The sequence below is a fragment of the Echinops telfairi genome, unplaced genomic scaffold (assembly GCF_000313985.2).
Source record: "Echinops telfairi isolate 266 unplaced genomic scaffold, ASM31398v2 ScPeMD7_7;HRSCAF=31, whole genome shotgun sequence".
In the NCBI taxonomy this organism is placed as follows: domain Eukaryota; kingdom Metazoa; phylum Chordata; class Mammalia; order Afrosoricida; family Tenrecidae; genus Echinops; species Echinops telfairi.
This window is the reverse complement of record NW_022103904.1, coordinates 19,685,193-19,698,710: the sequence shown is the minus strand read 5'-3', so window position 1 is coordinate 19,698,710 and position 13,518 is coordinate 19,685,193. Positions and strand designations below refer to the sequence as shown.

Sequence of the window (13,518 nt, the reverse complement as noted above, 5' to 3'; positions counted from 1 at the left end):
AGGAACTTTTACTGTCTTATTCATTCATTCGTTTTGCCACATCTGACACCATCCAATACATCCATTCACATACGGTTCTGTTGTTCACTTTCCTTGTGTGTGGTTATAGTCATCCATGCTATTAGCTCCCCCTTCACATCCCCTACCCTTCAGGGTTGTAATTCTGATGCTTGGGATTGGAAGGGGATGCGAAGTCGGGCAGTTTGACTTCGCTGCCATGGGCTGAGGATGTCCTCGGAAACGGACTTAGCTCAGTATACACAGCCAAGAGGAGCAGAGCTCTGCTCGGATTTCCAGTCTGCTCCAGATCTCTGGATCTGGACCCCAGGCCTGCTCTGGCTTTTCAGCTAGCAGACACGTTCTCTTGATTTTCTGATCTGACAATGGCAGCACAGAGCGTGTGACTCTACATGGGTGCCATCTTCTACATTTTCAACACATATTTGTAATGCTAGTAGCAATACTTTGACTTATCCTTGTACTAAAAATGTAACTATAAACAAGGAGCTTGTAGTTAACAATGAACAGTGACAAACAGTACTGTTCACAATTATTTCAACACTGGATTAAAGTCGGCAGTCCTACAGTGGAGATAAGCTTTTGTTTTCTAAGTGTGACTAAGGATGTCCTTCTCTCAGCTCCTTGGGACACAGCACTCAAGACTTCAGAACCCAGGTGCCCCTGGTTCCCTACACTGTTTCTGGCCTGAGCCGTCATCTAGGTTAGCTCTTCAGTGTGGGATACCGTTCCTTTCCCTATCCTGCTCAGTTTAGTTACCTCCTTCAGGCCACCATCTATGCAAACAACCACTCTACCCTGATGCCGCTCATCCACAAGCACAGAGCTACTCAAAACGCTTGCGTGATAGCAAGGTGTAAGGACTTCTTCTATGGTCCCCTTAGAACAATAAACTCCCAGCTGGCAAACTGGAGACTGCCACATGTCCCTTTGATACTCAGCTCTATCCCAGTGTGATGTTCCAGTTTGTATTGGAGTCAAACTTCAGTTCCTAGATCCCCTTTAACAATGGCCATTTAGAGAACTTTTGATGAGCCTGAAAAGGAGGGAAAGCATCTTTCACTTTCTTTTCAGCATCCGAAGGCCTCTGGTCCCACTGGTAGACCATGGGTTGTCAGGTAGATCATTACGACACCATGTTCACCATCTCTGGTCTGTCAGTTACGAGGGCCAGCCGAGTGCCTGCTTGTCTTCCCAATCCCAGAATCAGTTGCTTCCCAAACACTTGGCCTTTGTGTATCTGTCACCACAGGTCTTCAAGTTTCCTGTAACTGATTCCCCTCTGAGGGGCAACAGATAAGGATTTTCCCAAGACCACAATGGTTCAGTGACCACCCCATTCACAACAGCCGTCACTGCTTCCCTGAGGGTCTTCACTTGTCTCTGGTTAGGACTGCCACAAGCCACAAGGCAGCAGAAAACGACGGAAACTGGTACATCTTGGGCAGGAGTGATATGGCGTCAGGAAGATGTCTTGAGTCTGAGCTCGATTCTGGGTCCCTACAGTGAGTAAGGAGCCCTGGTGGCGTAGTGGTCACGCTTTAGGCTGCTAAAGCAGTTCAAAACCACGAGCCACTCCGAGGGAGAAAGGCAAAGCTTTCTACTCCCATAGAGGGCTGTAATCTGGGAAAGCCATGCAGCAGGATGACCCTGTCCTGCAGTGTTGCTGAGTCAGAATCAACTTGATGATGGTGCACGAGGTTTTCAGTTTTAATAAAAGTAAAGGCCCACCTCTTGCGCTCTGGCTGTCCTTCCTGGGCTCCTGGTCTCTACAACAAACAGGTCCTGTTGTTGAATCCAGAGGGTGAGGTGAGGACAGGGCAGAGCCACGTATGCCACTCCCTGCCTTCCAGAGCACACGGGTAGGGAACACAAACAGGAGACTGTGACAATAACAAGGTACCCTTTTGGTGGGGAACACCAAAATTAAACATTTATTATTCACTTGAGGAAAATCCACCCCCTTAGAGCTGCTGGCCAAATCTCCACTCTGGCCAAAGTCCTGTACTATGAAGGCTCAGCCTGAAGGGAGATCTTTTCCCCGGGCCCAGCGCCTATGGCTAGGCTTGAGGAAACCACAATGAAGTGCTGGCATGCAGTCCATGCTGAGGGGATGGGGTCATTTGGCCAGGTCCTCTGCCACAGCTTTGCGCATCTTGTCCTTGAGGTAGGCGCCTTTCTGCCATTCAGACTTGAGGTCCAGCCACTCATAGTAAGGAACCTGATAGGAGACAGGAAGGAGCAGGCTGGGATTCCCCACTGACCGCCTACTCCCCCACCAGGAGCCCCACTTGCTCCTCTTCCCCCGGATCTTTTCACAATCAGCGCTTACTGGGGGACTGTAAGCCATGGCCCTTAGTCTCCAAGCACTGAAGGACCGCAGCTATTGAGCTTGAATAAGCTGACGGTGGGAAGCCCCTGACTAGGTGAGTGCTACACAGCAGCACACTACACAGCACAGAGGGACAATGAAAGGTGTTTGAAGTTTTAAAGGTTATAAAATAAGAACAACAAACCCAATGTCACTTGAAGACTTGGTAGAAAGCACACTTACAGCAGGGTGCTGATGCTGGCATAGGCCCCCAGTGGAGAGAGGTGGCGGCTCTAGCACATTACTTATGAACGAGTCTGTCCTTTGACTCCTGGATCAGATCGCAGTAAGTTCTGTGTCAGCCACACAGAGGTCTGGCCAATTTCACCTTTCCCAAGAGCTGAGACATAGAGACAAACGAACTGGACTTGAAGCGCCACTGTATTATTGAAGAGCTGTGACCCTTCTGAGCCTCTCTCCCATCTGTAAATGAGGAGCCTCCGGACTGCCTACCTTAGAAGACAGAATGCTTTCAGTCTGAGCACTGTCCTGACCATAATCTTGGTAAGAGAAAGACTGGTGACCAGGCTTGTGCTTGAAGCCCAGACTGAGGAAGAGGGGATGAGACATGAAGTCATCAAAGAAAGGCTCAGCTGCTAGCAACATGAGTGGGTTGGGCTGGGCATCTGCCAGTGCCTGCACCCAGCCTGAGCGAGCTCCTCTCACTGCAGTAATGCTCACCCAGACCCTGCTCCCTCAGGTACTCACATCGATGACCAGGAAACCAGCAGCCAGCATGTGGCGTCGCTTCATGAAGAAGCGACCCAGTAAGTCTTTGCTCCGGCTATTGAAGTTGGAGAATTCCCATCTCAGGAAGGCCAGCCTGGGAAGAGGAGGAAGGCACCGATGACTGCTCGCCTCATCCTCTCAGAGCAGCAGAGCTGCCATGGCCCTCATGGGGTCCACAAGCAGGGGTCTCTGACCACCTACCTCTTAGCTCCAGAGGGCAGTGGCTGGCTCCTTGGTGACTGGGCAAGATGAGGAGCAGCAAAGTCCCTCAGGGTAAGAAACTGGCCTTCAGTGTCCAGCAGCACCTCAGCATCTGAAGGGAATCCAACCCACTTGGTGAACAGCTGGGAGAAAGCCTTCCCTGCCCTAGCTTCCCACGGGTGGGCCGAGACCAGGGAGATGCAATGTGATCATGGGCACAACAGCCATAGAGGTCCCAGTCACCTGGCCTACGAGAGCCCAGTAAGGGGGAGCCAGTGGATGGGCTGCATCTTCCCTGTTGTAACAACATAGGAAGAGGGGTGAGGCCCCGGGCTGAGTCTGCCCCCTTGGGGATGGTAGGGCTGGGAATCTCAGGGAGAATGAGCCCCTAAACCAACCAGATGGGAGTCCTTACCCAGAACCCAGCCATACTGTGTGTCTACTTCAAAGCAGCCCTTGTCGGCACTACCCAGCAGCCCCTTTAGGGTCTCCTGAAGCTCCTTCTGCAGGGGGGTCACCTTCTTGTCAAGGGCTGTGGACTTGGGAACCAAGGCCAAGTCTGGCAAAAGGGGGCTCGTGTACTCGGGGTGTTCCAGCTGGGCAGTGGCGTTGATGTGCAGAAGCTTCTGAAAGGTATTCTGATCCTTAGGAGTCTTGCCATCTAAGGGGCCGGATAAGAGTGAGAAAATGAATGGTTAGAATTGCCCACCACACCACATTGCTGCAATTTCAAGGACCCTGGGCGTAGAAGCGGAGGAGGGCCCAAGTAGGAGGGGCAGCAGCACCTCAGAGCCCAAGACCCACCCGGATTGGGTCAGGTGGTTGATTCCTTCCAGGGAGAGGGAGAGGGAATACACCTTGAAGGGGAGCCCTGACAGTCTCTCATTTTTCTATTAGCCGAGCCTCACAGACCCGCTTTTCTGGTGGCAGGAGCTCACAGCACGAAGGAGAAGAGTTATGCTCCCGAACACGCTTCTCCTCAACTTACCTAGAAGCTGGGGGTACAATCCGGAACAGAGGACAGTTCGCAGCTCTGTTTCCTGGACCTGCTGCAGCACACACAAGGCCCACACCACATCTACCTGCAGAGCAGGACTCAGGCCTGCCAGTTCTGATGCAAGCTTCTTGTGCACCTAATGGCAGGGTAGGGGTGAGGAAAGCAGACTCTGCTCAGGGGTCTGCAAATGTCCTGAAGACCACAGTCAGCATTACCTTAAAATAGTTACACAGAGGCCAGAGGGTTGGCAGTTAGCTGGGAGAGGCAGTGCCCCGGTCAACTGGCACCTGTGTGTGCGCATGCATGTGTGGATTAGAGCACCTCTAGGAGGGGAGGTTCGAGAACTCTTCCACACGCTTGGAGCAGTGGCTCCTTCCCCAATCCAGAAAACAAGGCAGTGCTGTCTGGTGCAGACATTTAGCTAGGCTTTCCTAATCTCATTATCAGCAGGGGCCTAAGCCACAAAACCACTTCACCAATAATTTCCCCTAGGTGGGTACCTGGGGCAAGGGCAGAGCAGTCTCTGAGAGGAACCAGAGTTTAGCAAGCAGCAGCAGATGGTAAAGAATGCTGCAGGGAGATGGGCACAGGGACGGCCAGTATAGTACACCCACTACTGGTCGCTTCGAGGAATTGCGCCAGACCCGCACACACCCCTCACCAACAGTGCTCTTCCCCAGAGCACACACAGGACCGGAGCATTTTCCTGGTGTGTCTTGGAAGCGGATCATCAAAGCTTTAGACAAAAGATACTCCAACCCTGACCAGCCCAATTTTCCCTCACAGGCAGATCTGGCCTTGCCCTTCCTGGCCTGTCATTACCTTTAACCTACATATCTGGTAAGTCTGGATTTATGCATGCGGGGCTCCCAAGACCATTTTAAAAAAAAAACAGTTTTATTGACACTTAATCCACACATCACACAATTCAATAGTGCAATCATATCAAGAAGAGGTAAACAATCATTACCACATTCAATTTTAGAACATTTTCTCTACCTCCCCACCCCCATGGTTAAATCACTTTTAAAATGAGTTGTGTCATCACCATCAGCTCTAGTGAGCCCTCTCTCCCCTCCCACATACTCCCACAGCTGCCCTCAAGACGCTGGCAGGAAGGAAGCTAAGGAACAGGAAAAGGTAAGCAAAGACACGGTACCAGACTGAAGAACTGATCTTCCTGTTCCGGATGGAAGTTCAGACGCGCGAAAGCTAGGACCACATTGCACAGATGCAGCAGGGTGATGTCCTGGGCTTTGTTCAAGATGTGCTACGGTCAGGGTCAGGAAGGCAAAGGAGAAAGAAAAATGGCTCCATGCTGAGGACTTTCTCACGTATGGTCTATCCTGTTTCAAGGTGGAGCAGCCTGGGCGGGCTGTCAGCACCTCGGCCGTCCCACCAGGTCCCATGTGCTCCTCGCTAGGAAGCTAACTTAAACCAAGCCTGTGTGTTGCATGTCAGATTAACATTCACCCAGGTAGCATTTACTGGCACATGATATTATGGGGTGCTCAGAAACACTGAGTCTTTGCTCTCAGGTGCCCTAGCTCTGTCTCCCTCTCAGCGAGAGTCAGCAACACACTGCAGGAACAGATACCCATTTGTACAACCCCCACAATTGTTACTTTCAGGAGGGGCTGCTTTAAGGAACAGAGGAAGGGGACTCTCAACCTCAATGTACATGTTTTATCACACCAGGCCTTTCAGACCCTGTCCACAGAGGGCTCCAGAACTGTTGTCACATGCTACAGTGATCCAAAGACAGAGGGGTATGTTTATGACGTTCAGTGTGATAAGCGAGGAAATAAATACTAATAAGATACATTTTCGTTCATTCCTACTACTCACTGTAAGTACTGTTTAAAAATACACAGAGAGTTAAATGTATTTGCCATAACTGAGCCTTTTCACAGTAGTTCGGTTTCCTTTTGAGTGGGAGTCAGCCCTCAGTACTTGTGTCCTCCCACCAGTCAGGAGCCCGGCCGCCTCAGCTCACCTGGGCAATGGCTTCAAACAGAGGCAGATTCAAACACTTGACAAAGGCCAAGGATTTGCAGCATCGGGCCACCTCACTGTGTGTCAAGCTGGGCACATGGGGCAGCAGATCGGCTGTCAATCGCTGGAATATCTGGGTCTGATGGAAGCCGAATTTACCTTTGGACAGAGCAGACCACAACAGTTTACCAGGGGTAGCTAAAAGGCCCACTAGTCTACCTCACTTCATCATTACACTAGTCTCTCAATACCTAGAAGCTTGGTGTCTGTAACAAAATTTATCCCTGAGTTTCAGGACAGAAAAACAGGGCCATGAGTTACAGTGTTTCTATAGCAGCCTTTTGAGCCAGTGCCTGCCATGGGTGGGGCAGTCACTGAATTTGGCACAGCTGCCCTGCCCAGTCAAGTATAGTCAGAAAGCCCTACCCCACTCCCACCCCCGTCAATGTCAAGGGCTCACCATAGGCATAAGCCAGGTCCATCAAGATGCCTTTCGTCAAGGTAAAGGGTTTCTGAACCAGGTGATAGGAGATGGCCCGCAGCAAAGGCACCGACCTACGATTCTGTACTGCCAGAGTCAACAGCACCTTTCGCAGATCATCAGGGCCAAATTGTTCCATCAGCTCCAGGCACTGTTAACCACAGCCATGTACGCAGGAGTCAGCTTGATTGCCTGAGATGCCAGGGAAGAGCTGGGGGCAAGGGTCCCATCAAGTGTAGCCCCTGTGAGACAGCAACTGGGCCTGAGCTTATTCAACACAGGCCACCTGTGCAGGGCCTGCTTCTTATCCACATCCCAGGTATCTCCTGTACCCAGGGCTGAGTCTGTAACCTACTCATCCCTAGGCCAGAGGACAGAAAACTTGGGGCTTATGTTACAGAACTTACAGTGCCAGCAGCATCAAGCTACCCCTTGATGCAGGTAGAACAGGAAATGAAGTTAACTGTGTGTGTGTGTAGTGCACAATATCTCTACGAAAGTTTTCATTAGAACCTAGGCAATCCGAGGACCTGGTGCTGGCCAATATTGCTTTGTGTTACTTAAGGAGTGACCTGCCATCCACACCCCCTAAGCTTGGGATGAGGCTGTAGCATGTGTTAAGAGGTAACATAGTTCCCAGAGTTCAGATTCGGTCCACAGCACGCCGCTGAGGAGTAAGCTGGCAGGTTAGAGAGGTTATTCCTGCTGCCGCCTCAGCTTTTGGTCTCTCAGCTCTCCAGAGAGATGGAGAAGCATTCTCCACAGGTGCTAGCTTAGTTTCTCCACAAGTGTGACCTTGCTGGTACCCGCAGGGGCAGTATTTCCAGGCCTCGGCTCTCACCACACACATAAGGCTTGGACCAGTGGACACAACAGACCCAGACCCATTGTCTCGTCCCCAGAGGTAGTTCTAGAGCTTGGAGGGAGGGAGGGAAGGCGGCAAGGTGGGCCCCCTTCTTCAGTCTAGTACCTTGTCTTCCAGATGGTTCATCAGTGGTTCTGAGAGGTGGCCAATTTTCATCATGAGGGCCACCAATGTGCGACCATCTTCAATTTCCGCCCAGCGTCTCTCCAGGTTCACCAGCAGCTCGGCCAGCAGCTCCTTGGAGTCCCGCTCCTGCATGTAGGCGGTGCTGGTCTCAGCCAGGAAGGCCAGATGCTTGTATTTGAGCCTCCGCATCCGCCATCGGACCTCCTGCTCCACTGACTGCAGCTCCTTGGAGGTCTGAGGGAGTGCTAGTGAATAGAGGCTTCGCAGCAGCTTCACAAGGGTACCGTGCCAGACAGAAGTTATCTGGAGAGGGAAACAAACCAGGTGAGGGTCCCACCTTTGACGCGATCTGACACGGCTCATGACACAAGACGCAGTGTGCCAGGAACCCCTGCTCGGACTGTTTCTCAGACATCAGAGACGAGTGCTCGGTTCTGTTGTTAACGCAGGCACTGCTCACAGGGCCCATGCCAGGCTGCTCCGTGAGGAGATCCTCTCCCAGTCTCTCCGGGGGTCTACTTTCTTAGCCAGGTTCTCCAGTCTCCAAGATAATCCCATTTCTGCCCATGCTGGCCAGTCACTTCCTATTGCTTACAATCAGAATGGCCAGTCACTTCCTATTGCTTACAATCAGAAACTCTGAAAATGTGCAGACTTTCCAATATGAATTTGATAAAATGTGATTGTTAAGAGACCAAAAGTGTATCTGAGTGTTAATTAAATGCTATATAAGGAAACAATTATGGTTCTTTAGTTAATCCTCTACTTTAATCTTTGCTTCCAATGACAGTTAAAATTGTTACCTTTTCTTCAAGACAATAATTTGTTCTGAGCAGCTCTTTCTGCAACAAAATATTCACAACACAATTTCTGATACTGAGTTTCTTAGGAATGCCACTGTTTCATTAAAGCAGAGCTGTTGACATTCTTCAACAGCAAGCTTAGTGACCAAGGGTAGTGAAACTAAATATTTCCTCTAACATGTATGCCTAAGAAAGCAAGCTCACAGGCTACTTGTCAAAAGATGCAAAGGTGGCCAGGCCAACTTTGTGGTTTGCAGAAATCCTGACAGAAAAGCTCCGTGGCACGCCAAATAGCAGCAAGCTGAAAAGATGCCCTATTCAGCACTTGGCACCTCACCCGAACTGGTTGGGGGTTGCACACAAGGGGGCCACATTGAAAGTCTAAAGGTGTAATGGGGTGGGGGCACTAGAACGCTCCATCCCTGACTGCAGGAAGAGCAATAGGGACCTGCAGGGAGTGCACCTATCGGGCACGAATGCTGGGGGATTAAAGAGTATTTAAGTGCTGTTAGGTAAGCAGGTCCCAGGATATGGAACCCTGAAAGGGAATCCGGCTGAGGGATTATAACAAGTCCTGCTTGCTATTTAACAGAGATACTCAACTACTCTGCATCAAGATATCAGTTAGACTCGGAACTATCTATATGCTCTTTCTCTTTTTTTGTCTGTCTGTATAAGACAGTCCGGCTAAGCAACCCATGGAGACAATGACAGGACCGATGGTTCCACAGGAGTGGGATAGGGGTGTTGGGGAGGGGAGGAGGCAAGGGGTGGTGAGTGGGAGCCCATAATTACAGGGACAGAGAAATAGCATGGGTTTTAAAGGTGACAGTGAGGAGGAGGGTGTAGCGTTCCTGGTCCGGTTTAATATACCAGAAAGTGTCTGAGAGGAATTACTGAGAGGTGAACGATGGGTAATCATGATGGTGGGATAGGAGGAAAGAAAAAAGAGAAAGAGGAAAGAAGAAAGCAAAAATTTATGCATATAGGTATAAATAGAAATCTATAAATATGTAAATATATAATTATACAAATGTAGGTGTATTTGTCTAAACATGTACATATATGTAAATACAATAAGGAAGCAAATGGACAGTAGGCCTCTACTAAAATCTCACTTAAGTATAAGAACGGTTCTAATAATGTGGCACTGTATGATACTCACCTTCCTGACACAATTGCTTAAGACAAAAAGGGTGCATAAGCAAATGTGAAGAAAGCTGATGGTGCGTGGCTATTAAAAGATATAGCTTCTGGGGTCTTAAAGGCTTGTAGTCAAACAAGCAGCCAACCAGCAGGGAAGCAACAAAGCCCAAATGGAAGCATAGCAGCCTGGTGATCATGAGGTGTTGACAGGAATGATTATCAGAAGTTCAATAACAAGCAATGAAATTGACGTGAAGGAGTGTGGACAAAGTGGAGGGTGGGGTGGGGGTGGATGAGGGTACGGTATAGCATAACTATGCTCTGGTTCTTTAATATTTTCCTTCCTTACTATTAAGGCTTATGTTTCACCTCATTAACACTGTTAGACCTACCTATGTTCATATGTATAATTAAAAATGCTCCATGCAGGAATGCCAAGATGGATGACCCTTCAGATACAACAATGGGACAGCTGATAGCAATGACAACTGTATGACCCACTTGAGGGGAGGGAATAACAGAATTGTGGGTGAACGGATATATTGGACAGGGTGAGATAAGGCTAATAGACATATAGAATAATAATATATAACAACAATAACAATAACAAGGGTTTCAGGGGAGCTGATCTCAAAGAGTTCAAGAAGAAAGAAATGTTTTGGAACAGATTATAGTAGCAATTGTACAACTATGGTTGATCTATTTGAATTATGGAATGTTATGACATCTGTAAGAGCTTCCAATAAAATAATGCCCTGCTTATTAACAATTTCATAGCCATCCTAAGCATAAGCAAGCTGCCTGCTGTGGTCTTCAAAATTACATCTAAATGGGCTTTTAATATATGCTAAGCATTCTTCTTAGCCTTTATACATCAAACAAACCAACATCTATGCAGGTGCATCTTGCTCACTTCACATATATATAAGCAAACATTTAGCAAGATTAATTTCGCTGAAGTCTGGGTAGGGCATAAACAGAATTTGCATCCAGGCAGTGCAAAACGAGCACTTAGTTTCACCTCTGCAAGACAGCTCCCATTGCCCCTAGTGATCCCGGCCTCAGAGAAATGCAGGCCCATGATGCCAACAGCTATCAGGTGTCTTATGGCTGAGACCCCCAACCCACCTCCACACAAAGGCCCCACCCAGTAAAATAGGCACAGTCTGAATCAGAGTACCTGAGCCCAAGCACTGGCTCCATCATACTGTTAGTCTCTCTAACTCCACCCCTCCTGGAGGCACTGAAACGCCGCCAAACACCGTACTGACTGCTTTATCCGTAACCTGAAACTGCTGCAAGGGAGTGAAACACCACACACAAAGTGAGCTGTAAACAGTAAAGGTGCTTGAAGAGTTGGAGAGGAAGGGGGAAAGTACTGAATTTACCGTATCTCAATATCACATTATGTTTTCCATACTATTTAAAAGGTAGTGCAAAACCCGACCATGTCCCTCTATGGATTCTATAACCTAACTCCTTGATCCTCAATTCCCTTTTTTACCATCCCCAAGAAAAGCTATCTTGCTTCAATGCTTGAGCACCTGTGATGACATAAGGCTCAACACTCTCTTCCAACGAATACCTTGTGAATGTGGGTCACTGATGGCACAACAGTCTTGTGCAACACAAGACTCCTTCAACAGTCTACAAAGCCCGGGGGAAGAACCTGCAGGAATGGAGCAGAAACTTACACTAGGCAGAAACTGACCTCTCAGAAATTCGAGTTCTGCCCAGTCTCCCAGCCCACCCCCTTAGACAGCTACATCTCCTTCCTCTCCAAGGTCATCCTTTATGTATTTTATCATGGCCATTTAACTCCCTTCCCCAGCTGAGTCCCAGGACTCTTCTGTCAGGGGTGTCCTCACCTCTGTGCTAGCTTTGAGAATAATGCTCAGCCCTCACTAAACATTTGAGGAAGATCAGTACAAGTCCAGCCTATCAAATACCTTTCTCCAGATATGCATCCTCATGGTCACCTGACCCCTGCCCAAAAAAACCTTTACATATGCTTGAAGGTTTTCAAACCCAAATATGTGGCCTTATGTTACTCTCCAAATCAGGTATCCAAGGCAAACTCACTGCCACCAAGTTGATGGCAGCTCACAGGACTCTTAGGACAGGGCAGAACTGCCTGTGTGCGTTCCCAAGACTAACGCTTTATGGGAGCAGAAAGCCCCATCTTTCTTCTGAGGAGCAGCTAGTGGTTTCAAACTGCTAGATCCCAGCCCGACGTGTAACCGCCATGCCACCAGTGCTCCAAATAAGCTATGGGGAGTCAGAAAGAAGCAAGGGAAGCGGAAAAAGTCAGATTTGCTTCCACTGTGGTTTACGGTTCCCCTATCTGTAAGATAAGAGAGACATTTTGTTTAACAGGCTATTGTGAGGATTAAGAGAACACATGAAAATACTTTGAAATACACAAAATGATAAATTAAAAAAATGCAAACAAGACACCACGGAACTTCTAATAAAATAAGCATTTACATTTACTGAGAATAGTACGTCAGACTCCAGTGCCTCTAGAATAGTGATTCTCAACCTTCCTAATGTCGTGATCCTTTAACACAGTTCTTCATGTTGTGGTCAGCCCCCAACCATAAAATTATTTTCACTGCTACTTCATAACTGTAATTTTGCTACTGTTATGAACTGGCCAAGCCCTGTCAAAGGTCGTTCGACCCCCCCAAAGGGATCATGACCCACAGGTTGAGAACTACTGCTCTAGAAGGTTCCCTCTTGTCAACAGTCCCCAGGTGACACTCTAGAACCCACCTGACTGTTGGCAAGTTGGAGAAGTTGCTGAAAACGGGCATCCTGAATCAAAGAGGCTTTGAACTCTGGCTTCTTAGACAGCAAGCGCGAGAACTGGATAAGGATGAGGGCAGCATGGTTCTGGTGAAAGTGGTGGCCAGCACTAGATATTTCTAGTAGCTCCTCTGGTCTGGTGGCCTTTTCAATGAGCTGGTCTACCTCCTGGCGCTCTGGGTAGGGTGTAAACACTGGTTCCTTTTCGACAAGTTCAATCAAGGAACCTGAGGAGTAGGAACTAGGTGAGGTAGCTGAGAAAGTCACAGTCCTTTGGGTCATCGCAGCGAGTTGCAGTCGGCCAACTGGAGACATAACAGGGGCTACCCGGGCGGCCTCTCTCAGGAGGCATGTGCATCGCTTTATCAGGTGAGCTGCCATGGTGGCTCCTTGGATGCAGGAAGGAAAGACTCCTAGTAAGTGATTCCAAGACACTGAAGAGAAAAAGGAGAGAAGGGTGTGGTGCAGGGGCAGTTCCCAATTCACTTGGAGAGAAATATGACAAATGAGGAGTCACAGTCACTATCTCCATAACACCAACTCAAGTCTCTCCCCTGACTACCCACATGGCCATCATTTCTGAACCAATTCAATAGGGTGTTAAATCAGCGTAAACCCGCTGTCACTGCATTTATTTTGACTCTCAGCAACCACAGAGACGGTTTCCCAAACTGTAATATTTATGGGAGCAAACAGCTTCATCATCCTCCACAGGAGGGGGATGGTGTTACTGAACCACCAATCTTGAGGTTTGTTGTCCCATGCCTACCTGACAGCCCCACCTGGGATCCTTGATAATCAGCATTTAAAAAAGAAAAATCCAAACAAAACTCATTGCCGCCATCAAGTCAATGCCGACTCACAGCAACCCTAGATAGGGATTCTAAGGCTGTACGTCTTAATGGGAGAAGACAAGATAACCTGAGGAGCAACTGGTGGGCCTGAAACACCGATTTTGCTGTTTTAATCTGTATAGAA

The 13,518-nt window shown here is 48.6% G+C and overlaps 1 protein-coding gene and 1 non-coding gene across 3 annotated transcripts in view; both read right to left on the bottom strand.

Annotated features, from left to right (window-relative positions):
* Positions 1-1,918: 1,918 nt before the first annotated feature.
* The window catches only part of TBRG4 (transforming growth factor beta regulator 4), a 12,653-nt gene continuing 1,053 nt past the window's right edge, over positions 1,919-13,518 (bottom strand). The window contains exons 2-12 of one of the 2 annotated variants that reach the window (XR_006679731.1): positions 12,508-12,974; positions 7,763-8,086; positions 6,772-6,943; positions 6,313-6,470; positions 5,476-5,586; positions 4,308-4,452; positions 3,735-3,980; positions 3,320-3,431; positions 3,098-3,212; positions 2,573-2,729; positions 2,147-2,239 (exon numbers count right to left, since the gene is read on the bottom strand). Coding sequence is in view for 1 of the 2 variants with exons in the window: in XM_045286363.1 (XP_045142298.1) it covers positions 2,138-2,239; positions 3,098-3,212; positions 3,320-3,431; positions 3,735-3,980; positions 4,308-4,452; positions 5,476-5,586; positions 6,313-6,470; positions 6,772-6,943; positions 7,763-8,086; positions 12,508-12,921 (1,899 nt within the window). In the remaining variant the exon portion in view is untranslated. Of the gene's footprint in view, positions 2,240-2,572; positions 2,730-3,097; positions 3,213-3,319; positions 3,432-3,734; positions 3,981-4,307; positions 4,453-5,475; positions 5,587-6,312; positions 6,471-6,771; positions 6,944-7,762; positions 8,087-12,507; positions 12,975-13,518 lie in introns of both variants that reach the window. The other variant, XM_045286363.1, reaches the window with a different exon arrangement.
* LOC115868175 lies at positions 6,572-6,705 on the bottom strand. Its single transcript, XR_004045461.1, has one exon. It is a non-coding gene; the product is annotated as a small nucleolar RNA SNORA5 (small nucleolar RNA).